We start from the raw sequence: 22,856 nt of genomic DNA, 5'->3' as shown, positions 1-22,856 counted from the left end.
GGACATGGGCCCATCCTCCCGCAGGCCCACCACCCGCAGGAGGTGCGGTAGGGGTTGGGTGCATTGTGTGCCGGGTGCCGGCCAGGAGCCTGTCTGAATCTGGAGTTGCCCCTGGTGAGAGGCGGCGGGCTGGGGTGGGTATTCTAATATCCCCTCGGCTTGCTGCTGGTACGTTGGGGTTCTTCCCGGTGGATGAGAGGGTTTGTTCCCTGCGCCTTAGGGTCGGGGAACGGGTCCTGACTGTCATCTGCGCTTATGCACCGAGTGGCAGTTCAGAGTACCCAGCCTCCTTAGAGTCCCTGGGTGGGGTGCTGGAAGGTGCTCCACCCGGAGACTCTGTTGTCCTACTGGGAGACTCCAATGCTCACGTGGGTAACGACAGCGAGACCTGGAGGGGCGTGATTGGGAGGAATGGCCTCCCTGATCTGAACCTGAGCGGTGTTTTGTTATTGGACTTCTGTGCAAATCACAGTTTGGCCATAACGAACACCTTGTTCGAACATAAGAGTGTCCATAAGTGCACGTGGCACCAGGACGCTCTAGGCCGCAGGTCGATGATCGATTTTGTAATCGTATCACCAGACCTGCGACCATATGTTCTGGACACTCAGGTAAAGAGAGGGGCTGAGCTGTCAACTGATCACCACCTGGTGGTGAGTTGGATCAGGTGGCGGGGGAGGACGCTGGACAGACCCGGTGCAGCTAAACGCGTAGTGAGGGTGTGCTGGGAACACCTAGCAGAGGCCTCAGTCCGCAAGATCTTCAATGCACACCTCCGGCAGAGCTTCAACAGCATTCCGAGGGAGACTGGGGACATTGAGTCCGAATGGACCATGTTCAGCATCTCCATTGCCGAAGCTGCTGCATTGAGCTGCGGCTGCAAGGTGGTTGGTGCCTGTCGTGGTGGTAATCCCCAAACCAAATGGTGGACACCAGAAGTGAAGGGAGCCACCAGGCTGAAGAAGGAGTCCTATCGGGCTTGGTTAGCCTGTGGGACTTCGGAGGCAGCTGACAGGTACTGACAGGCCAAGCGGAATGCAGCTCGGGCAGTGGCTGAAGCAAAAACTCGGGTGTGGGAGGAGTTCAGAGAGGCCATGGAAAAAGACTTTCGGACTGCCTGTCAGAGATTCTGGCAAACCGTCAGGTGTCTCAGGAGGGGAAAGCGGTGCTCTACCTGCACTGTGTATAGTGCTGGCGGAGCGCTGCTGACTTCAACTGAGAAAATTGTCGGGCGGTGGAAGGAATACTTTGAGGACCTCCTTAATCCCACTGACACGTCTTCCGAGGAGGAAGCAGAGTCTGGGGATGACGGGGATGACCCGCCAATTTCCGGGGGCGAGGTCACTGAGGCAGTTAAACAGCTCCTTGGTGGCAGAGCCCCTGGTGTGGATGAGGTCCGCCCCGAGTTCCTGAAGGCTCTGGACGTTGTAGGGCTGTCCTGGTTGACATGCCTCTACAATTTTGCGTGGAGATCAGAGGCAGTACCCCTGGACTGGCAGACCGGGGTGGTGGTCCCTATCTTTAAGAAAGGGGACGGGAGGGTGTGTTCCAACTACAGGGGGATCACACTCCTCAGTCTCCCTGGGAAAGTCTATGCCAGGGTGCTGGAAAGGAGAGTTCGTCCGCTAGTCGAACCTCAGATACAGGAGGAACAATGCGGTTTTCGTCCTGGTCCCGGAACACTGGACCAGCTCTTTATCCTCTCAAGGATACTTGAGGGTGCATGGGAGTTTGCCCAACCAGTCTACATGTGTTTTGTAGACTTGGAGAAGGCATTCGTCCGTGTCCCTCGGGGTGTCCTGTGGGAGTATGGGGTGTCTGGCCCATTGCTACGGGCCATTCGATCCCTGTACAACCGTTGCAAGAGCTTGGTTCGCATTGCCGGCAATAAGTCGGACTCGTTCCCGGTGGGTGATGGGCTCCGCCAGGGCTGCCCTTTGTCACCGATTCTGTTCATTATTTTTATGGACAGGATTTCTAGGCACAGCCAAGTGGCGGAAGGCTTTCACGTCGGTGGCCTCAGAATCTCATCTCTGCTTTTTGCGGATGATGTGGTTCTGTTGGCTTCATCGGGCGATGGCCTCCAGCTCGCACTGGAATGGTTCGCAGCCGAGTGTGAAGCAGTGGGAATGAGGATCAGCACCTCCAAATCTGAGGCCATGGTTCTCAGCCGGAAAAGGGTGGAGTGCCCACTCCAGGTCGGGGATGAATTCCTGCCCCAAGTGGAGGAGTTCAAGTATCTCGGGGTCTTGTTCGCGAGTGATGGGAGAAGGGAGCGGGAGATCGACAGACAGATTGGTGCTGCGGCCACAGTGATGCGGACGCAGCACCGGTCCGTCGTGGTGAAGAGGGAGCTGAGTGTAAAAGCGAAGCTCTCAATTTACCGGTTGATCTACGTCCCTACCCTCACCTATGGCCACGAGCTGTGGGTAGTGACCGAAAGAACGAGATTGCGGATACAAGCGGCGGAAATGAGCTTCCTCCGAAGGGTGGCTGGCCTCTCCCTTAGAGATAGGGTGAGAAGTTCAGTCATCCGGGAGGGGCTCAGAGTAGAGCCGCTGCTCCTCAACATCGAAAGGAGCCAGCTGAGGTGGTTCGGGCATCTGACAAGGATGACTCCTGGGCAGTGTTGGGAAGGTTACTTTTAAAATGTATTCCACTACAGATTACAGAATACATGCCCCAAAATGTATTTTGTAACGTATTCCGTTACGTTACTCAACGAGAGTAACGTATTCTGAATACTTTGGATTACTTAATATATTATCATGCTTTTTACAACTACATGAATGTACTATTGCTGTGTGATTTATTACTATTAGTGAAGGTCCGTGGCTCCAAACCGTAGTAAAGGGACCTCTGTCTAATACGTCGGGTTCCGTGTCGGGCTCGTAGCCGAAAAATAGCTTTACTTTGTTGTCTGGGTCAACTTTGCTAGCGAGAGACAGTGAGAGGCGTTGAAAGGCTGCTGCAACGAAACGTATTGTTTCGGAGGAAAACACGAACACGGTGTACAGTCGAGTCTTAATAGCTTACTTACAACTGGGCTCGTCAGGCACTCTTCTTGGCTGCAGTGGTTATTATTATATTTACATGCTTCCAGCTCCCGTTTCTGCTCGATGACAACTCGTACTTTTCCACTCTCCTTTTTCTCCCTCCTCGCGCTCACAGACACATAACGGGTATGGTAGTCCATTCTCTCTGCAGCACGGACTACACTGCCCATGAGGCTACATTCTTTAGGGCTATGCCTGTAGCATTCTGCCTATTAGCTTAGCACAACAACAACGACAACAAAAAGGCGCTCTCTCACCCAGGAAACACAGTCGCAGAGAGAGAGCGTCACCATGGCAACCGTAACGCTGCCACCTGGAACAACAGAACATAGCTGTCAAACAAAACCCAAACAGGCCTGATCCGCCACAATATGAAACAGGAAAGTACCGCCGTGTAATCCATTTATTTCAACAAAGTAACTGTATTCTAAATACCACCTTTTTAAACGGTAACTGTAACAGAATACAGTTACTCATATTTTGTATTTTAAATACGTAACGGCGGTACATGTATTCCGTTACTCCCCAACACTGCTCCTGGGTGCCTCCTGGGTGAGGTGTTCCGGGCATGTCCCACCGGGAGGAGGCCCCGGGGCAGACCCAGGACACACTGGAGAGATTATATCTCTCGGCTGGCCTGGGAACGCCTTGGCGTTCCCCCGGATAAGCTGGAGGAGGTGGCTGGGGAGAGGGAGGTCTGGGCTTCTCTGCTTAGGCTGCTGCCCCCGCGACCCGGACCCGGATAAAGCAGAAGAAGATGGATGGATGGAACTTCTCAGTCTCATACTTCTTCTTTGAGCTGCTCCTTCAAGGGGTCGCCACTTTGGATCATCTATCTCACGCTATCCCTGGCATCCTCCTCTGTCACACCAGCCCATCCTTCACTATATGAACCTCCTCTGAGGTCTTCCTCTCACTCCAGCGCTCCTGCTTTTCCTTCTCTTTAACTGCCTCTGAACATGCCTTCCCCTCCCCTCTTCAGCCAGCAGTAGCACAGTTTCCACATCATTCCATGGATCACATTATTGATTATCTGCTTGCTTGATTAGGTGCATATTTTACACTGGAATCCCTTCCTTACACAACCTTCTTCTTTCATTCAGTCTAATGAAGGGCCACACTGAAACTAGGAGTACTGGTTTGTAGTCTGGCTTGTAGCCCAAACATGCAGTAACAGGAAGGTTAAGCCTGCAAGACCTCACCTTGGCTAATCGGAGTCACTAAACTGGACCTTTACACTGCATTTGTGCTGCAGGTGCCTTTTTAATCTAATAGGAGGCTGAGGGGTAGAACTGGCAGCCATCGGTATTTTTCACCCCCTGAAGGGAGGAAGTATGCAATCAACTCCCCTTGTTTGTCTGTTTGTTAGCAGTCCAGCGTCCACAGTTTTCAGGATATTATGCTCAAATTTTGTGGGATGGTAGATACCAATAATAGCTCAAGCTGATTTAATTTTAGTGAAAATCAGGTCAGGGTCACACCGAATGTGAATATCAGTAAAAACTTTAGATTATCCACAACTTTCACTGTTAGCATCACAATGAAAGCGTAACACATTGACGTCGGCATGTTGTAATAAAAACAAATTTTCAGTGTAGCCTTTGTCCTTCAGAGTGAGTTGAGCTCTCTGAGTGCTCGTGTTTCCATCTGAGGTCATTTCTTATATTTATTTAGCCTGGAAAAACTCGACCTTAGGGTTATATATGTAGTCTGCTTGAATTAAAGTCACTGAAATAAAGGCGCTAGACTCACATGATGTAACGTGAGCCACTTTAAGTGTGATGATCCCGTCTGTTGTCCTTCATGCTGTTTGATTTGCTTTTTTTTGGATTAAGATATTTAAAAACTAAGCAAAAAACATTTTTTAAATCAAGATGCCAGACTGATAGCGATCGCTCTGGGAGGGGGAAGCTGTAATATTACAGGATGTCTCAGTCTCACTGCCGTCATTCATTTTGTTCCCAGCTGGAATTCAAACCCGCGGCCAGCCATCAACCACGGCATGTTTTCTCACCCGTCTCTGTTTCAGCATCTCGGAGGACTGGGTGAGTGATGATGCCCTGCTGATTATTGTCTGATCAGATCGTGCCACATTTCCTTCTCTGGGTGACTTTTGAAGCAGACCACCCCTCCTGCTGCGAGAGTCACAAAAATAGAGCTCTCTGGCCCAGTTACAGGCAACCCACTTAGGAAGAAAAACACTCTCTGACTGCAACCTTCACTTGGAGGACAGCTGGGTGATTTTGTTTTTTTTAGGCTGGCATTTCTCTGTTCCTAAATGTTTTCTTCTTCTTTACTGTTTGTTCTTTACTTTTAAAAAATGGGAGCTGTATAATTTGTGTTGGCTGCCTAACCTCTGCTATACTGTAAAATTTTAGAAATGATTGGGAATAAAAGAGGGAAATGTGAAACCCACCCAGCCACCTGCATCATCAGCCAACTGCATTTCCCATTATAGTGGCTCTAAGTTTGCACTCTCCTTCTTGGTTTCAGAGATTTGAGCTGCATGAAGCAGCCTGTACGGCTGCCAGCTTACCTCCACACCTCGGTTTAAACACAGTAAAGATAAAAAGATAAAGGTGTCAGGTCGCAGGACATTTTATCATCAGCTGCGCTTCTTGTTTAAACACATTGCTGTCTATAAATGGAACAAGCTACAAAAAAAACTATTCTCTGATTTAGCTGGAGCATTTTAAAGGGTCTCCCTGCAACAACCCCAGCACACGTTTTTCTTTTTTTGTGTGTATAATGGGTCTCAATTTCTGTATATGTTTTTTGAACACAGGTCTGTCTTTTCAAAAAGAGATGTTGATCTCAATAAGACTGCCTGTTTAAATAAAGGATTTAATAATAACAAGAAGCACTCAGAGAGCACAAACCTCCGCCAAGCTGGCTCACTCTCTGGGCGATATTTACTTTTAAGGGAACAGTACTGTATTTTGTATACATTCATTTTGTTTTCTTTGTTATTTTTAAAAGTACTTTAAGCAGTTTGTAGTGCAGTAAAAAAATCAGATACTGATAGCATGAGAGATATTTACTTCACTCTTTACACTACAGTATATGCAGCTTACTCTACTTTCTTTAAGCACGTAATACATTCTGACGTCCCCTAAAAAAGGCAGATGTGAAACGTAGATGTGAGGTCAGAGGTCAGACGTGACACGATATCTGATGAGGGACATCCAACTTCCCAGATCCAGTCGCATTTAGCTGAATTTCTTAGCAGTGTTAATTTTATTGACTAACAAATGATAACTAAACAAAAACTGATGGACACTTTGGAGAGACGAGATCCAATCAGAACTTATGAAGTTGTGAGCAAGGCGGGACGAGTTTGGAAGTAATCCAATCAGAAGTAATCATTCGTACACATTTGATCTGCCCTCGGGAAACGACTCAACCACCTCACGTGCTTGCAGTTTCTCTCGAAAACGCTTGGGAGGACATATGGACACGTTTCACATTTGATGGACAGGAAAATAAGATGCCGTGTGGAGGAACGCTCACGCTACAACAATTAGTTGCATAAAAATAAAAGAGTTTAAATGCTTAAACTATGACTAAAATGAAATGAATCTAAGTCATCAGTTAATAAAGAAGCAGGTGGGTAAAAGACAGAAGACGCTCACTTGGTATCTGCTCTCGTCAATTGAAGGTGAGCCGAAGTATCTCTCTGAGAAGGCTGAGGCTGAAGGGGAAAAGGGAAATCAAAGAGGTTACATGACGTCAGCAACAACCTGAGAACTTTACATAAAACTAAGAAGTGCTGCATGGATCTTCTGGAGGATCTGACAGATCAGTGGCACTGGGATAAGCTAGAAGCCACACATTATGTTAGAGGACACATTTGAAGTTTATTATTCGAGCATATTGGCAAAAAACAAGTTGAAGTCTTCTTCGACTCATGCTGGAAGAACAGTCGGAGGTGGAAAGGCGTCTTCTTTCTGCTTTTTACGAGTGAAGACAGACAGAGAGAGACGCTTTCTTTGAAGCAGAGGCTTTGCAGCAACACTTCAGTCTATTAAACTCTAATCACAGCCAGCAGGAAGTCCTCAGCTGTACAGGAGTGCTAACGCCCAGCATTCCCTCCCAGAACTGACGAGAACTTTTTCATCTTTAAATTCAATAACCCTGAATTCCCGAAAGCGAACGCAAAGGATAATTAAAGTGACATTACCCCGGCAGTGCACATGAAAAAGATTGTGCGGGATAAAGACGTCGTGTTCTGAGAAATGACTAGCCGGGTTCAGCAGCAGCAGCAGAAGTAATAAATATTTCCGCGTCCCTGGAGCATTGTATTAAAGAGGATTCAAATTCCCGCTCACCGTACATGCTCCAGTCAGTGACGGGAGCGCGAACAGCCGCGCAGCTGATCAGCTTCTCTGTCGACTTCAGCATCATTAGCGCAAGGTAGCCACCGTAGCCCTGCAGGGGAGACATTAGAGGAGCGTCACTTGCACCGAGAAAACAGCAGGACGTTTCTATCGTGTTTACACAGCATCAAAAAATGGCAGTCTCTGCATGGATCTGTACTTCATTACATTTATATATGGTCTCCAGCAAGAGCAGCTGGCAGCAAGAACTGTTGAAATATCTTTAACAAACTAATAAAGAAAGACAAAACTAAATTTTAGGGAATAATGTGTAATTTAATTGGGGTTTTTGTGGTATTAGTGGGCTGTTCTGGGTTTAAAAACAGGAGCATTATATTACAAGTAGCTCAAAGAGTAAATACACTGCTCAGCATCATCCAGTGTGGCCGGTTTGGCAGTGATGGTTGTGGAGGTGTATCCTTGGAGGTCACACAGACCTTCATGTGCTAGCCAGCGGTACCCAGACTACTCAGACCAAGAGAAACTCCTGTTCCTCCTGGTACAGGTCATAAACAAGTCTCCTATTGCCAGAACCTGTAAGTAGTTCCTGGATGACAAATGCACGATGACAAATGTTGCCTCCTAATGAAGGGCCACAAGTGCCAAAATGAATTAACTGAGTACATCATTAAATCATTCATTTAAGGTGTCATTAATAAATAATTACATTTGTAAATGAAAAATTATTTAAATATACAAATAATTAATATTAAGTAATTTCATTTAAAACAGTTAATACAGCATTTATTATTTGAATTAATTATTATTAGATTCAATTATTATTTAATGATGAATTTAATTACCTCAGTACATCAAATTAATTCATTTTGGCACTCACAGCCCTCCATACTCCAGTGCACCTCTTCTTTTTTTTTGTACCAAAGCAGCTGAAATGGATTCACAGTGGTTTCTACTTTTTAAATAGGCAGACTGAAGCTTCACTGACTTGTTATAATTAATGATGGCAGAGTACATTTTCACCATGTTTTCTTTGTAAAATCTCATTTCCTCTGTTTTGTGGGATTAATTCACTGGATGAGGAGGAAATAGAAATCAGAATTTTGACTGGGCAGCCACTACAGTTACTGTACCGATCACACGTGTATTCAGGGTTAGGTCAGGGCGTGAGAGACGAACCTCGCCGAAGACTCCAACACGAGTGCGATCGATGAACGGCCGCTCCGCCAGGTAACTGAAAAACACAGCGGCTATTTTTAACGAGTGGAGAGGAAGTGGGTATCAGAAAGCAAGAGAGGTAATTATAACTTTATATTTCATTTCACACATCACACACTTGGCTGAAGCTCCAGAACGAAGGTCAAAGGTCAAATGATGAAGCTTCACTGACTTGTGAAGCTCTCAAAAACTTGAGAGAAGTTTTTGAATACAAATTTATATGTTTTCCAGAAATATTACTATTTATAAAGAAATACATTTTTCCTTTACATCTCCCAAAGTTGTGAACAAAGATCACTTACACCAGACCTCATCCTCATTCTAATCATCTCATCAAGCGGTGTGGCCTCCAGTATTCCCATAATATGGTCAATAAAAGGTATAACAGTTGTAAAAATGACCATTTAAATGTTATATTTTCTTTAAGAAACAGTGACAAGCTCTAAAATGTCCATTTCAAAGATATTTAGAGCTCATAAAACACGCACCTTTATATCCAGAAAACTGGACACAGAGATTCGATTGATTTTCTGCTGTTCACAAACTCAATTAGTTGCTTCGGGCCAAGGAGTTATGTTTTCGGTAGCATTTACATGTGTGTTTCATTCTGTCTGTAAACATGAAAGCTCTTAAGGTTTAAATGAATTTTGATAAAACTCTGTAGGCGAGTAGCGTGCACTCATGTTAACAAGCCATTAAAATTTGCCTTACATTCATCGAGGTCGTCATGGTCAACTTACTGGTTGAAAAATGACAAAAAGCCTTAGAACCCAGAAACTATCATTCTCACAAGTTTGGTGTGTCGTCAATACAGAAAGTAACATATAAAGGTTTAAATCTCAAGTCACATTTGACCTCTGACCTCTTCTTCAAGGTCAACAGATTGATCTGAAAGTCAAAGTGATAGTTAATGTTTCTTACTGCCATATCATGTATTGACAGCATATAGACATGTAGGGAATGACAAACAGGAGGATTTTAAATATATTACGTTACTTTGGAACTCTGACAAGTTTTTTAAGGTCAAACTTTCTTTATTTGTATCAGCAACATTTAGGAAAGAATTATAAATATCCTACAAATATCGTGTCACATCTGACCTCTGACTTCACTCTGACCTTGGGTTTTATGGCACTACAAACTTCAAACTTCTTAAAATAATTTTAAAAATAACAAAGAAAAAAAAATGAATATATACAAAATACAAAGCAGCACTCAGAAGCTTCTTGTTATAGATCATTTAAGCGTTTTGCTTTGCTTTTTAACTGTTTTGAATCCTTTAGTTATAAACAAACTGTCCTTCGTATGCATCTTGTTTATGTTTTCCCGCCAAGAATACCACAGAGTCATCTGTGAAGCTCTGACGAATTCTCTGTCTAACAGAGAAATGGTACTCCAGGGTGGATGAAGGCGTGCAGACCAGCGTTACGTACTTCAGAGCTGCTATGTAGTCCTCCACGTCCGCTGTGCCGAGCCTCTGCTGTGAAAAACTGCCAGAGGACAAAAGACAAAGAGACTACCTGTGAGGTCAGGAAGGACTGAAACAACTTCTGTTACTAAAAAAACCAAAAACTGTTACCTTTGACCTCTGAACCCTGACCCCCTGCCATCAATCCGTGCCACGATGACCTGCTCCAATCCTGCCAGCACCGAGTCCCACTCCAGCCTGAACTCCTCCGTCACCATCTGGGTGCCTGGAGAGCTGTCGCTGTCGGGAAGGTTGTTTTACTCACATTAATGTACTGACCCTTAGATCCGGACATATTTGTAGTTTACTGGGTGAGAGTGGCACTTCACTGAAGCATTTTGACCCTTGGCCCTGACCCATTTTTACTCTAATGGTCACCATAATTTACAAAATTAGCATCATGCTGTACTGAGAAAGACTTAAAACTAGCCACCGAGGGCATAAACTCATGAGAAAAATGTTAACTAAGGACATAAATGAAGGGAACTGTAGGTCGTTTAGACTTCTGTATAACCACGTCTTTCTGAAACCAGTCCGCATGTATATAAAACTGCAGGTTGATTTTAGCTATGACATTTACATTTTTCTCAAACATCCATTTTCATCCCCACAAATGTGTCCGACAGCCTGCAGCTACACTGCAGTTTCATTTTTAGCTGTCCTCACAGAGTCTGGCCTTTGAAGCTCACAGTGCTGCGATAAAATAAAATAAAAAAAAAAGCAAATGTAATAAAGCGGAAAAGGCTTACACAATAAGAAGAAGGCCGTAGATGTAGGAGTCAGAGAAGTCAGGAGGATAGATGAGCTTCAGAGGCAGCCCTGTGAGAAGACATGCAGAAATATTAGCTGGAGACGAGGCGAGGATAAAAAAAAAATGCACGCACAGACACACAAACATGACGACAGGTGCACAGACTCAAACACGCTCGTGTCATTTACCCTCGGAGTGGCTCAATTATCTCATGAAGCTCACACACTAGCACACCTGTTAAGTGCAGATAATTTGTACCAAAGGTTGTGTTAGTGATCTCCGTCCGAATCATCCTTTTAGTCTCCAGCGCCGAGCGCAGGGGGAGGTTGTTCTCCAAGACGAAATACGCTGTGAAGAAGAAATCATGTTTATCAGAGTGCAACAAAGCTGTTATTAAGACGAGAAAAATCATTAAAAGGTGCTAAGAGGTCCAGGATGCTCGGAGCGGAGCAGTTAATTCTCTGAGTGTTTTTCTATCAAGTCTTTATCGACTGCTGGTTACTACTCCACTGTTATTTTTTTATGTAAATATTATTATGGACTGAAACAGGTTTTTTTTTACATACAAAAACATCACAAAATCTCACCTCAGGATTAACTGGCACAGTAAAAAGAAGTCAACGTTATATGGATTAAGGGGAAAACCTGACTTGATGCTGCTATTCACGAGCTACATCTCAGACTCTACAGGTCTCAGTTAGCATGATAAACGTTCAAGTTCATGACTTCTGGAACAATGTCCTTTGGAAAGAAGAGACTAAAATCGAGATGTTTGGTCATAAAGCACAAAATCAAACATCTGATACCAGCTGTCAGCACAGTGGTGGAGGAGTCATGATTTAGGCTTGCTTTACAGCCACAGTACACCCCGCAGTCCCTGAGTCCATCAGTCTAACGGCTAAAGCTAAAGATTACTTCAAGTTATTGCTGTTAGAGGTGTATTCACAAACTACTGAATCATGGGGCATATTTAGTTTTCTACTCAGCTCAGAGGGGACCGTGGATTCACTGTTGCAGCTCCTAAAATGTGGAACAATTTTTCTTCTCTGTCCGTTTTTAAATCTCTTGTTAAAACCTGCATCTTCTCCTTTGGTTCATTGTGGTTGTTTGTAAAGTGCTTTACAAAAAAAGCTGGCATAGTATGGTAGTTTTCACTGTTGCCTCCTGTGGGTGGAAAAACCCAGCACATGACTCTCTGTTCTCACCAAATATTGACCCTGATAGAGGATGACCCCTACCTTCTAACAGCTGTGTTTAGAGATCAGAAGAGTAGATCTGCATGGTGTTTTTACTTATCTCAGTTGAGGGTCTGCAGACCGAGGCCGCTGCATGTAGCATGGATTATGAGCCTGCTTGAGTAAAATGTAAAACTTGCTAATGTTTATCCAACTACAACACAGCTGATATCATGGCTAGAAAGACTAAACAGTGTCATAAATAGATGCCTCATACAGGAGGTGTTTATTAAAAGGTACACGACACTCATATGCGAGTTTGAAATGAGCAGCTAATTGTGTTGGTGTTTTTCCATCAGGTCCTCGTTGATTAATAGCAAAAGGTCTAACTTGCAGTTTTATTAACATGCTCACAGTTTCTCATTTGAGCTTTGCCTCTGATGTATGATTGATCAGCTAGAAGAGTTCAGAAAGTTCATTACTGTATGGATTACAGGGAAAAACCTGCAATGTAAGACTGGTTTACTGATGACCATGAACCAGACCAACCAGTAAATATTTTCTGGCTTGGCAACACATCAAAATCACCTTTGAGGAGAAAAACACCCACCACACCTGCAGTTCTCTCCTAAAACACCACATAGGCCTCAATATAGCATGACCCTGCTTAGAATATGACCACTCACCTTCTAGCTGTTATTTAAGGAAAATGTCCTTTTATAGGAAACCCTTTTACACTCATTATTTGAGGAAGTTTCCCAAGATGCTATTACTGCAAAGCAGGGTCTTGTCAGAGGGATGCTTCATTAGTCACTCTTCCCAAATTACCTAATACAAAATGTTTTTTGAGCATGTTTTCACCTTTTTCAAATCAGTCTGAGTGCAGCTGGTGCAGATTGTGAAACCCCCGTGAGGAAGATTTGCTGTTTGTAATACTGCACTATAAAAAACACAGACTTAACTTGACAGCTGTCACTCTTGGCTGTTTAATTTCTCTCTGCTTCATTTATGCAGTAAATGCACTGGGAGACCTTCAGTCGTAATTCATCTATTTTCTATGTGGCTGCAAAACGCACTAGGCTTCAGCAAAGGCTGCTGGGTAAACTGGCTATAAATCCACTGTATGAACAGGCTGAAAGCATTTGCTGATAAGCAACATAAATAATCCATATTGCAGACCAGTCATGGTGGTGTTCTCTGATAAACTATATCTGATTTCTCATACCCCCCCCCCCCATCTTATTTCTAAGGAAAACTTGCATAAGGAAACTTGGTTGATCGTATATAAAAGGTGACTTTGCTCCTTTCCTCTCCATCCTCGAGTGTCTGCCCTGCCTCTGCCTTGTACTCCAATCAGCCCTCAGTTTGTCTGTTTGCCTTTGGTTTTGCCCTGCTTATTGTTCACAGGTTTTAAATGTGGGGTTATATAAAAATTCACCTGCTTCAGCTACTTTGATAAAGTGACTGAAAACACACTGTCCAGATAAGCAGGATCAAATTTCTGGGATGTAAACTTGGATATTTATTCATGGCGACTTTCAGAGTCCACCTCAAACAGGCATTAGAAGAACTACAGTTTTTGGCACTTCAGCTGTGGATTTATTTTTCAGCTCTGGACTTCCAGTGGGTTTTTTGTCTGCCCCCCATAGTCTCCAAATGCCACAGCAAGTGGCAGTAATACGCTCACTGAAGGCTCAATTGTGGAAGCATATGAACTCCAAAATAAGAGGCAACATTGAGCTTGGTGATATTTTTTAAACAAGCTCTTTTGTTTTGCAAGAGACAAAACAGATGGAATCGTTTTTTGGAGAAAGTTGATCCTCTCACAACAAGCATCTGGTTTGTTATCCCTGAAAACTTCAGCATTTGGAAGTATTTCTCACAAAAGGAACCCCAGGAAACATAACTACGTTTGTTACTTCAGCCTGACGTTAACACAACACAATGTGGCTCGACACGACGAGGCTGCTCCGTAGCATTTTGAGGTGATTTCTCCTAAAAACAGACACATGGAAACTGTTACTGTACTTCAGCTTTTAATTCCTGCTTTTGTGTGACGGAAAATTCTGCAGCTCATGCGCATTTGAAGAAGCACAAGCACACGGCAAAGCAAAGGTGTCACTGCCGCGATTATAACCTCGACTGTGCATGAAGTTGGTGACCTCTTCTTTAACTATGTTTGTAGAAGCAGTCTGCATGGCTAGCTGCTTGATTTCATCCACCTGTGGCCATGAAAGTGACTGGAACACCTGAATTCAATGATCTGGATGGCTGAGTGAATACTTTTGGAAATGTAGTGTAGGTGTCCTCACTCTGGCATTCTATCTGTTCGCCACTAACTTACACAGATGGTATCCAAATCCACTCTTTCACAATCTTTTAATGAATTCCCCTCGCAGCCCCGCTGATGATTAGCTCTTCTAAAACGCTAAGTGATGACACCCGCCCGTTTAAACTGTGATACAAAGCACGTTAAACGCCTCCAAAATGCAGAAATTATCAGCGCGGTCTGGCACCAAATCCAGCAGCTGCTCATGTTTCCACACAAATGAGATGATGTCGCCTAATTGCAGAAAACTATTTTCCATTTCAGAGCAGAAGTGAGAAAAAAGCACATCTGCCCGCCCACGCAAACATCGCACAAACACCATCAGGCGGAGTAAAGACTCCACTCACAGTCCTCGTCGGCGAGACTGACGAGCAGCACAGCTGGAACTCCGGGACCTGCGATGGGAGACAGAGAGAGAGAGAGGGAGAGAGATGACTGTGTGCTTGTGAATAAAAAGCTCCATGCTGATACAGCCTGCTTTAGGTTGTGTTTTGACCAATTATCAGTCATGCAAAAGCAAAAAAGAACAACTTATTCTGAACATCAGGAGTATTTTTATTTTTATTTCTGCAGTTGTTATGCGATTAAAGCAAAAAGAGTAAAACTGGAGATTTCAATCAGCTTTAATTCTCTCAGCCAAGCTCTAAATGCACCTTTCCTTTGCATTTCCCATATTAGAAAGTAAAAGTGAACAATGTTGTCGATAGATGGTTTTGTCTGGCTTTAGGTTGAGTGCGTTATTTCTCTGGAGAAATAAACTAGCATGGCTAACATGGAGCCAAAGAAGCCAAAAAGCCAACTGGAAACCAAACACGCCTTCAGAGGGAAACAGAGGCAGCAAGAATGAGCAGATTTTATGAGCTAGTGAAGCTTGTTGGCATGTGACTGACTGTTGTGATAGGCTGCAGCACCACACGTTGCTCCTGAACCAAAGAAAACTGTAAGCATCATGACTGAAAGTGGCTTCATTTCACAACACGATCAAAAAGAAGAACCAGAATAAGGCTGCTTCCTGTTGCTATAAAAGCAAGCATGCAGTGTATCGTGGAGAGCTTTGGGTGCAGAAAGTTTGGAAACCACTGGAGGTTTAACAGACGTCTGGATCACTGATTCAAAAATGCAAACAGGGCTTTATAGTTTTATAAACAACACATGAGTGAGCCAAACAACCTCTGCTCCAGGTACCCAGATTAGTTATACTGTATGACATCTGTTAAAAATGTAAAATAAAAACAAGTGTTTTTCATTTACACAGGAAAATCTAATTCAATTATAAGATTTTACATATGGGGACATAATACAGTCATGTGTTCCTCGCCAGGTTCTAAAGTTACTTAAATAAAACCTCAGATGAACAACAGCACGACATGTTACACTGTGTCATTATTTAACAAGAACCAAAATGCTGAACCTAAGCACACCTCAGGATTCAGCAGCCTGTAGAAGCACCTTTAGCAGCATCACTGTGAAGGACACTTGGTCCATTCTTCTTTACAATATTCACTAGCTGGGCTCACGTCCTCATTTTAGGCTTGGTAGCGTTTTTAGTAGATAAAGGCTTACTCAAGAATGAAAGAATTCAAAAAGGGGAGAGGGAGGGTGGGGCACGAAAATGAGAACGAACAGCTTGTAGAACTGGGGCGGGGGGTGTCCATAAATAGATAATACCCAGAAGGGGCGTGGTCTCGCTCCTGAAATTCTGAAAATTTATCTCCAGTTATCCCAGTTCATTGAGGTTCATGGACAGCTCTCTTAAGATCCCACCAGACCATTACAGTCAGGCTGAGGTGAGACGTTTGACTGAATCATTGCAGCACCTCGATGTTTTCTTTACAAGTCATTCTGTTGTAGATCTGCTGCTATGCTTGGGATCATTGTCCTGAGTTCACGGTCGACTCAATGACCGCAAGGTGCCCAGATCATGACCCCTCCACCACCGTGCTGACAGCTGGTATGAGGTCTTTGGTTTTGTGCATCCTCACCAAACATCTCTACTTTGGTCTCGTCTGTCCAAAACACATTGTTGCCGAAGTCTTGTGGTTTGTTCAGATGCAGCTTCACAAACCTGCTCGTTTTAGAGAGATGAGGCTTTCTCCTGCTAAACCTTCCAAAGAAGCCATACCTGTTCCATCATTTTCTACTTTGACTGTCATGAATTTTAACATTTAACATGCTAACTGAGGCCTGATAGAAAGCAGAAACATTTTCATTCCTGTGGAAGCAGTGAGGTGATCCACGGTTGTTTTACACACTGTTTCTGCATTTTGGCTCAGTTTCTGTTAAATAAATAATGACACTGCGCAATAAATCATGTTGTTTCTCATCTGAGGACCAGATGGTTTCTCATTAAGCCCCCATATATAGAGTTTTAAAACTGAAAGAGGACTTCCCTCTTCGCACATAACTCTTAATATTTCTCTATTCAAACGTTGTCTTTCATGGCGTAAAGTCTCACCGTGTGTTATAGGGTGAGCCTCTGCCCGTCAGAACTCATAAGCTCAGAAAGAGTGCTCATTAACACTCTTCTGAAAGGACGGCCGTGGTTTATTTGTCATTAAAATGCCAAATCTTGCTCACACGAGACCTCATAATCTGTGTGTGTGATGCTTCCCCGAGCGGGATGTGCATCGACCCTCTCTGACCTTGACAGTGCACGATGGCGTGCTGCGCGTCCGGGCTGACGTCGGCATCGAAGAAGGTACACCCCTCTCGCAGTCCACAGGTGAGGCATCGCCGTGGAAACGAGCTGAGAGTCGACACACTGTCAGTGGAAAGGGGACAAAATGTTTACCGAGCCTCACACGCACACACGCAGAGCAGCAGATAATGACAAAGGCTGGAGGAATAAGGCTTTAAGTGTGTGTTTCACCTGTATAGGTGTCTGTGTTCTGCAGCGTCCTTTGTGCTCAGGAAGTATCTGTGTGAAGGAAAGCAGAGCAGCTAAAGTAGGACAAGGTCACACATCCATCATCCATCCGCCTGCACTCGTCTCTGTTGTCCGCCCAACCGTAAGCAAAGATCTGTGCTGTCATGAAGCTGGCGACTCACAAAGCACTTGTTGTTTTCTCACGTTTATCTCCTCCGCCTCAGTGAAGCTGAATTATTATTATTAGCAGTGATAATGGGAAAAATTAAATAAGACAGGCAGTTTTTATTCCGTTTCTTGGTTGGAAAATGAAAAATAAAAAGGCTTTCATCTAGATAAAAATGAGGCTTTTAGCAGGAGTGTTGTTCCTTTCTCTCATCGTCTACTTTACATGTGAGCCACTGCTTTCTGAGTCCAACATTATAATTACAGCCTGGCAATGAAAAGCCACACGGTCTGTGTTAAAACATTCATTTTCGTGGCTGTATGAGAAGCGTCTTAACATTTTCCTCTCAAATATCAATCAGTGTTTGCTGAGACAACACAGGTTATGATTTTGTTTGAGTCTTACACAGTCTGGTTGTTTTCGTCGTACGCCACAATTTTTGTCACCTCCCAGTTTCCCGACGTCAAGTTGCGAACTTCGTCCTGGTCGCTTCGCAGCTGAAAGACAAACAGTTTGATGGAAACATGCTGAAGTGAAAACAGGGTGAAGGACTGATAAGACTTGGAGTCTCTCATCCCAGACTGGTTAGTTAGGAAATGCACTTTTAAATGACTTTGATGAAGTTACTTCATGCTGTCTGAATATTATTATCTTTGTTTCTGGCATTCGACTACTATTTTGACAAAGATAATCATTTTTATTGACAGTGAAGTTTAGAAATTTCTTTGTTAATGTTCATCCTTTGCCCATATTTAACTGGTGTATGGATTTGGATGTGTGTGCTTGATATTGCTTTGTGCAGCCTATGATTGTACTGCTGTCCTTGTTTGCAAGGACACTCATGACAAAAAAGACTTTTAATCTCAAGATTTTTTTTTCCTTATGAAAAGAAGGTTAAATAAAAAAATTTAAACTGGGGGTTGTGTATTCAGGCTCGGCTGTGACTGCTGTTCTTCGCCACACTGCCCCTTCCTCCACGGTGCTAAACTGTCTTTCTTTCTTGATCTTTGCTGATCTTCGTTTCGATGCAACAGTAATTCCCGACTTGTTTCTCTCCCACTACTGTGATTAAAAAAATCCAGAAAAAAAAATCCACATTACATAAAAGTTAAAAACTGATTTGCATGTCACTGAATAAATAAGTATTTGATCCCCAATCAAAACAACAGTTAAGTGGTAAGCTGTTTCCTGTAGTTGGTTACCAGGTTTGCACACATCCCAGGAAGGGTTTTGGTCCACTCCACATTACAGAAACTCTCTAAATCCTTTAGGGTTTTTGGCTAAAGCTCAGCAGCTTCAGCTCTATATAGTCTGAAGTCTGGTTAGACTACTCTTTTATCACAGTGTGCTTCTTCTTTAGCCCATCCTTTGCTGGTGCTTTGGTGATATGTTTTGGGTCAATGTCTTGCTTGAAGAGCCATCCATGACTCATTTTCAGTGTCTTGGCTGAGGGAAGCAGGATCTCATGAAGTCGTATTGTACAGTTAGTATGTTGCCACGTCTGTGCCTGACTGTGGGGATGGTGTTCTTTGAGTCTTCAGATTTCAGTCAGTTACAGCGTAGTGTGTCACCAACGGCGTTACCAACTGACTTCAAATAATTATTTAAATCAATAACATGCAGCTCAATTTATAACTTTTATATAATGGTGTTTCTGGATTTTTGGTTGATATTCTGTCTCTCTCCAATTAAACATTTGGTGCCAGCCCCGATTCTGTGCCTCCTCTTTCTTGACAGTTGCAAATATGCGTTTTATTGTGAGATTGGTTTCCTTTTTAGGTCCAACCCACCTGTATCCCTGACTTTTTCTTTATTAGCAAAGCAGCACAGTGACAGCCGTCTGTATACCACAACCTTCAGCGGTGCCAAATTCTCAACAAGGAAAAAGAACTCAAAACAATTGAAGAACCTGAAGTAAATTAGATCAATTTTTAAGCTTCTGTGTATTAAATGACCAATTTTTTTTTAAATGTCCTAACGTTTCATATAAAACTGAGCTGATAATTGAAGTTCAGTGACCTGCGAATGCAGTTTGTTTCATTGTGTCTTATACATCATGTGAAATTACACAGTTATAAGAGCTTCTGTTCTTAACATTAATTCATAAAAATCCAGATTGTATTTTTATTTTAAAGTGGCCCTACTATGCTCATTTCCAGGTTTATATTGTGTGACTCTAGCAGCGTATTTTTACATCATTCAAAGATCTACATAATCATTCTGTGGGCCTTGGTGATGCCCTCACTTTAAGGCCAGCTTTCTTCTGATTTGTAGCCATTAATAAATAAATAAAGCGTCTAAACAGCAGCTGGGTTGAAAAGATGGTCTTAAACTGAGCGATTAGAGGATGACATTATTATCATACACTCGTAGCTAATACATTAGGTACATGTGTTCAACTACTCATTGACACTAATCTAATCACACTGCAGGAACCCAGTGCATTTAGGCATGCAGACATGATCAAGACGACTTAATGAGGTTCAAACTGAACATCGGAATGGAAGAACGGTGACTTAGACCAACAACTGTGCCATGCTCAAAGTATTTCAAAAAGAACAGAGAAAAAGAGAAAATGTTCAGTTCGCTGGGTGAAAATGCTTCGTTGATGTCAGAGGTCAGATGAGAAGGGCCAGACTGCTTTCAGCTAATAGAAAGGCAACAGTAACTCATATAACCACTCATTACAACCAAGGTATGCAGAAGAGCACCTCTACAGCAGCAGAAGACCACATAAGTGCCACTCCTGTCAGCTAAGACCAGGAAACTGAGACTACAATTCACACGGGCTCATCAAAATTAGACAACAAAATATTCAAAAAACATTGCCTGGTCTGATGAGTCTGCATTTCTGCTGCAACATTCAGATGGTAGGGTCAGAATTTGATCTAAACTACATGAAAGCATGGAGCCATCCTGCCCTACATCAATGATTCAGGCTTCAGGTAGTGTAATGGTGTGGGGCTGTACTCAAAGGGCCTCCATATTTACAAGATTTCAATCCAGCAGAGCACCTTTCGGATGTGCAGCTGACAAATCTGCAGCAACTGTCTGATGCTGTCAACATGCACCAAGCACCTTGTTGAATCTGTGACTTGAAGAATTAAAGCAACTCTGAAGGCAAGAAGAGCATACAACCTGACAGCTGCAAGGTGTACCTAATGAAGTGGCCAGTGAGTATATATCCAGAAAATCAGGAGAAGGCATAAATGGTCCACTTTAATTACAAGTAAATTCCAGTTTAATGTGTACATGAAAGGGAATTTTATTTAAAGCTCTTCTGAACATTTTATTTCATCATGAAAAAATAGTTTACTCTCAGGATAACCAAAAACAGTTTAATCTTAAATATAACATTTCAATAAAATATTTAATTAAATATAGTTCAGAAAACCTCTGCAACATAAAAGGTTTAAAGGGTTCCAGACGGGATTAAATTTAAATTACTTGTGATTAATTACATAATTTCCTTAGGGATTAATAAAGTATTCTGATTCTGATTAAATAAAAACTGTGGTTGGGATTAAAATCAAAGCCAAGTAACTGATGAAACAGTCGTCCTACTCTTATCCGGTCCTGGCTACACCACTTGTGGCGAGGACGTGGAGAAAAGAGCAGAGTGTCGTCTGTAAATCACCTTCTTGGTGAACATCGTGATGTGGTGGAAGTCTCCGTGACCTCCCTGCTTCACAGGCAGCGTGAGGAAAAACCGGCTCCTGTCCTTGGAGAACAGCGGATCCTGTCCCTGCAGAGAGAAACTCAAGACTTCAGAGGTCACATTCTTCACGCATGGACGCATCCTGCTGCATGCTGACTCAGCAATACAACACAGTCCAAAAATAAGCTACGCATATTTTTATCGATGGATACGACATTAAAGGAGGCAGCTGTGCAGGAGATTTAACCTTCACGTCTCGCCTACAGTGAAAACTAACCTGCCCCATGAGTTAAACCCCTTATCTAAGCACAGGGGATGCTCCTGTATACACAAACCTTGAAAATCTATCTTTATTCATTATTCTTGCAGGCTTTTACGCTATAATGCACTTATTCAAGCATTAAAAAGAATGCCAGTAACACCCCAAAAATAAGTTACGCCATTTTCACACATCCACAGGAACCCTGGACTTTTCTAGACATCATATAAATGAGGAGCATGTGAGAACACAGATGTCAAACATGGTCAGCTCATACTTTAAATGGTCTTTAACCTCCGAGCTCTCTGCTACAATGTCCTTGTGATTGTCAGGTGTGAATGGGCGTCATGTGACCTGCCTCTTGTCCAGAGAGGCCCCCTCCCCTGAACCACACTGATGATTTCCAGTCCTACAAACATGTCTAATTGTGTAATAAAGACAGCTCTGGACAAGGTCTGAGTGCAGAAGCCTGTCCGGTTAGTTTTGTAACCTTGAAATCTGGTCCTTTCTAATGCTGGCATGAATGTTTGCAAGTTAAAGCTAAGACTTATCACTTCAGTGTGGTATTCACGGTTTGATTCCACATATGGGACACTGTGATAAATGTGTGCATTCAGACTTACCTGTCTGGAAAGCCACGTCTCTGAAGTCTCCTCATGTCTCTGCATGAAAGAGCAGAAAATAAAATCCAAGGTTTGACACAGCTTGAATCATGTGTCCATTAAACGTCTCTGTAAGGTTAGGTATGGTTATGATTTCTGAATATTCATATAATTACTTAAAACTATAATCATTTATGCAACTATTTCTTGTCCTTCACTTGTTTTTTTATTGACACTCGTTAGGATGTAATGCACCAATCTCACCAGAGGGTGGGAGTAATGTGCTTCAATGTCACTTAATAATAATAAAAGAAGAAGAACACGTGCAGCACCAGTGCGGCCACACTGGATGCTACTATACAGAAAGCAGAAACACGGAAAGTTAAAGGTGACGACAACGGTCATAAAAGTGTGAAACAACTGAAAAATAAAAATTAAGTTTTTAAAACGTCATCTGATAACGCTAGCATTAGCATGTCATGTACCTGTCACAGCTACACACTGTTACGGTGTGTAGCTGTGACCCCCCCTCCCCACTAGGCGTCAAAATCACTTAATATACTTCAGGTAGAAATAACAATATCATATTATTATATTATTAATAATATTATATTATTACAGTACTTCACTCATTAACTATTATTGTGAGTATAGCAATAACACGTACAGCGATTTATCACCTTTTATTAAACTGCAAATTACATCCTCTAAAATAGATTTAGTCAGTATCTGTTTTATTCTGTAAGATAAAGTTATCTCACTTCAGGTACTGAGACTGTGAAGCACACCAACGTGGTAACTGAAACCTGCCATAAATGTTGCCACAAGTGTCAGTCTACAATCACTGTGGTATTAAATGGGGTCAAGTTGGCAGTTATATGCAATCTGTTTATGATAATACAGCAACTAACTCATAATTAACAGCATAATTATCAGCAATTAACTCTGATAAATCATTGCACATCACATATCTG

General features: G+C 43.0%; 1 protein-coding gene across 1 annotated transcript in view; it reads right to left on the bottom strand.

Annotated features, from left to right (window-relative positions):
- LOC134620044 (inactive dipeptidyl peptidase 10-like) overlaps positions 1 to 22,856 on the bottom strand; it is a 74,977-nt gene that overhangs the window by 6,000 nt on the left and 46,121 nt on the right. The window contains exons 12-24 of the mRNA XM_063465941.1: positions 21,904 to 21,942; positions 21,001 to 21,108; positions 17,769 to 17,860; positions 17,201 to 17,248; positions 16,974 to 17,092; positions 14,679 to 14,726; positions 11,086 to 11,175; positions 10,826 to 10,895; positions 10,188 to 10,316; positions 10,042 to 10,098; positions 8,570 to 8,624; positions 7,385 to 7,484; positions 6,689 to 6,747 (exon numbers count right to left, since the gene is read on the bottom strand). Of these exons, the coding sequence (XP_063322011.1) occupies positions 6,689 to 6,747; positions 7,385 to 7,484; positions 8,570 to 8,624; positions 10,042 to 10,098; positions 10,188 to 10,316; positions 10,826 to 10,895; positions 11,086 to 11,175; positions 14,679 to 14,726; positions 16,974 to 17,092; positions 17,201 to 17,248; positions 17,769 to 17,860; positions 21,001 to 21,108; positions 21,904 to 21,942 (1,014 nt within the window). The remainder of the gene's footprint in view (positions 1 to 6,688; positions 6,748 to 7,384; positions 7,485 to 8,569; positions 8,625 to 10,041; positions 10,099 to 10,187; positions 10,317 to 10,825; positions 10,896 to 11,085; positions 11,176 to 14,678; positions 14,727 to 16,973; positions 17,093 to 17,200; positions 17,249 to 17,768; positions 17,861 to 21,000; positions 21,109 to 21,903; positions 21,943 to 22,856) is intronic.

The sequence above is a fragment of the Pelmatolapia mariae genome, linkage group LG23 (assembly GCF_036321145.2).
Source record: "Pelmatolapia mariae isolate MD_Pm_ZW linkage group LG23, Pm_UMD_F_2, whole genome shotgun sequence".
Taxonomy (NCBI): domain Eukaryota; kingdom Metazoa; phylum Chordata; class Actinopteri; order Cichliformes; family Cichlidae; genus Pelmatolapia; species Pelmatolapia mariae.
This window is presented reverse-complemented; position numbering and strand designations above follow the sequence as displayed.